The 1,898-nt window shown below is 35.7% G+C and overlaps 1 protein-coding gene across 1 annotated transcript; it reads right to left on the reverse strand.

Annotated features, from left to right (window-relative positions):
- Positions 1-315: 315 nt before the first annotated feature.
- LOC145050774 (F-box protein At3g07870-like) lies at positions 316-1,419 on the reverse strand. Its single transcript, XM_078998969.1, has one exon. It carries the CDS (start codon positions 1,417-1,419, stop codon positions 316-318), a length of 1,104 nt encoding a protein of 367 aa, XP_078855095.1.
- Positions 1,420-1,898: the final 479 nt, after the last annotated feature.

Below are 1,898 nucleotides of genomic sequence, written 5' to 3' on the forward strand. Positions count from 1 at the left end.
CCCACTAATATGCTACTCACCACAGACATGTCTCATGTCTATGCATTTACCACAACAATCAGCCTTTTTTCTAATAGTCTAGTGATATAATTATGGTTCAACAGATGGTAGATTTGTTTCCTACGTACACAATCTGGAAGCTGGGAATGGGCAAGTGCTCAAATCCTTGAGAAAAAGTGAGTTGTTTACAACTCAGGTGGGGTGTATATAGCAAAAAAAAAAGATGTGTTCCATGCATGTAAAAAAGAACGAAACCAGACCATAGTCGATAAATAGAACTAAAGGTAGGGAAATACATACCTCCTCCGTCCTGCTTTATGCAGTTAGATTATTTAAAACTTGATGGTGCTGAATCAGGCAACCATCATCAACGTTTATGTGGATGTCTAGCATTTTCACGACTCCATTTTTCACATCATAATAGCACATACCATTATAGTATTTACATTCCAGGATGATATATCTGTTACTCATCACGCCACAGACAGGAAATCTTCTGTAATACCATTTCTCAAGAGTAACTGACTGCAACTTCTCCCACGTCTTCTTCTGAAAATCTTTAAGAATCCATATCTCAGATTTGTCCGGACTATCTCCAGCAAAGAGAGCCAGGGAACCACCCATCTCAAAAATAGTATAGTCAACTCCTTTACAATCACCGGGAAGACTCATATCCACAATTTCCTCTTTCACCATATCCATGGAAACCAGGCGCTTATCAATGTAATTATCCCAGTGAAAGTACCTTCCTTGAACTGAAACTGGGTTAGAAGAATACATCGACCCTCCATTCATACAAGGAGCCTGGATCTTTTTCCACTTTGAAGAAGCAATATTGTCGCTTCTCAATATAAGGATATGACATTCGATTGGTGGCCCCATAAACAAGTGAACCACCTTATATATTCCCTTGAACATGTCGAAAGAAATTGCAACTCCACATTTGATAATACAATATCCTCCACATGATGCATTGCATTCGGGAAGATATGATCCTTCCTTGGTGATTAGATTATAAATATACAGAGATTGTTTTTTATAATCTGATATTAGCATTAGCTCGTTACCCCAAGACTTTATGATGCCTATGCGAGGTATGTCAAGATCTTGCACTTTCACTTGTAGCCCTTCTCCTTCTTCCCTTATATCCACATGACGTGCTGTCAAGTTTCCCGTCTTCTGGAGGATAAAAGAAGCATGGTCTAGCAATTTCATGTTAATGATTAGATCCAACCATCGTTTACAGACATACTTAGCCTTATAACGAAGGGAAGCATCAGGGAGCCTTTTGAGGATATCGAAAAGGATGTCATCCGGAAGAAACACAAACCCGTCAATCTTCTTTCTCTTTCTTTTCCTCATCGTCTTCTCATCTTTAGATTCTTTCTTTGAGATGCTCGTTTCCATCTCGATCGACATCTGTTTCAAAATATTACATTCTCTTGTAAAATGTTTCACAAGGATGAGATATATAACTACGCACAAGGGAACATGCATCAATTTTGTGTATACTTATGGGTTGAAAATGACTTCTCTAGCTGTAACAAATAAAAAATTCAATCCAACAAATACGTTTTTACTTCGGATCAATAAAAGTAATGTTTATAAGCAAGATTGTTACATTCTAAAATGCTAAAAAAAAAAAAAAGTTTAGCTTTTACTAGATAGATGTATCCGATTAAAGTCTTGGGGTAACGGGCTCAAACTGTTTGTTAATTTCCAAACAGATCCACAATCCATAATTCATTGAATTTTATAGAGTTTAATAGATTGATACATAGTTTTTTTTACATTCCATACAACTTTGTTAATTTTTTTTTTTCTAATATGCATTGAACTCTATAAAATTAATTTATAGTATATATTTAAGAATTAAACACTTTTCTTTTTTCTCATTG

This window comes from Lactuca serriola, chromosome 5, assembly GCF_051521515.1.
Source record: "Lactuca serriola cultivar US96UC23 chromosome 5, Lser_US96UC23_V15, whole genome shotgun sequence".
Classification (NCBI taxonomy): domain Eukaryota; kingdom Viridiplantae; phylum Streptophyta; class Magnoliopsida; order Asterales; family Asteraceae; genus Lactuca; species Lactuca serriola.

Excerpts from the sequence above, each read along its gene's own strand:
- LOC145050774 (XM_078998969.1), bottom strand. The coding sequence starts at position 1,419 with ATGTCGATCGAGATGGAAACGAGCATCTCAAAGAAAGAATCTAAAGAT.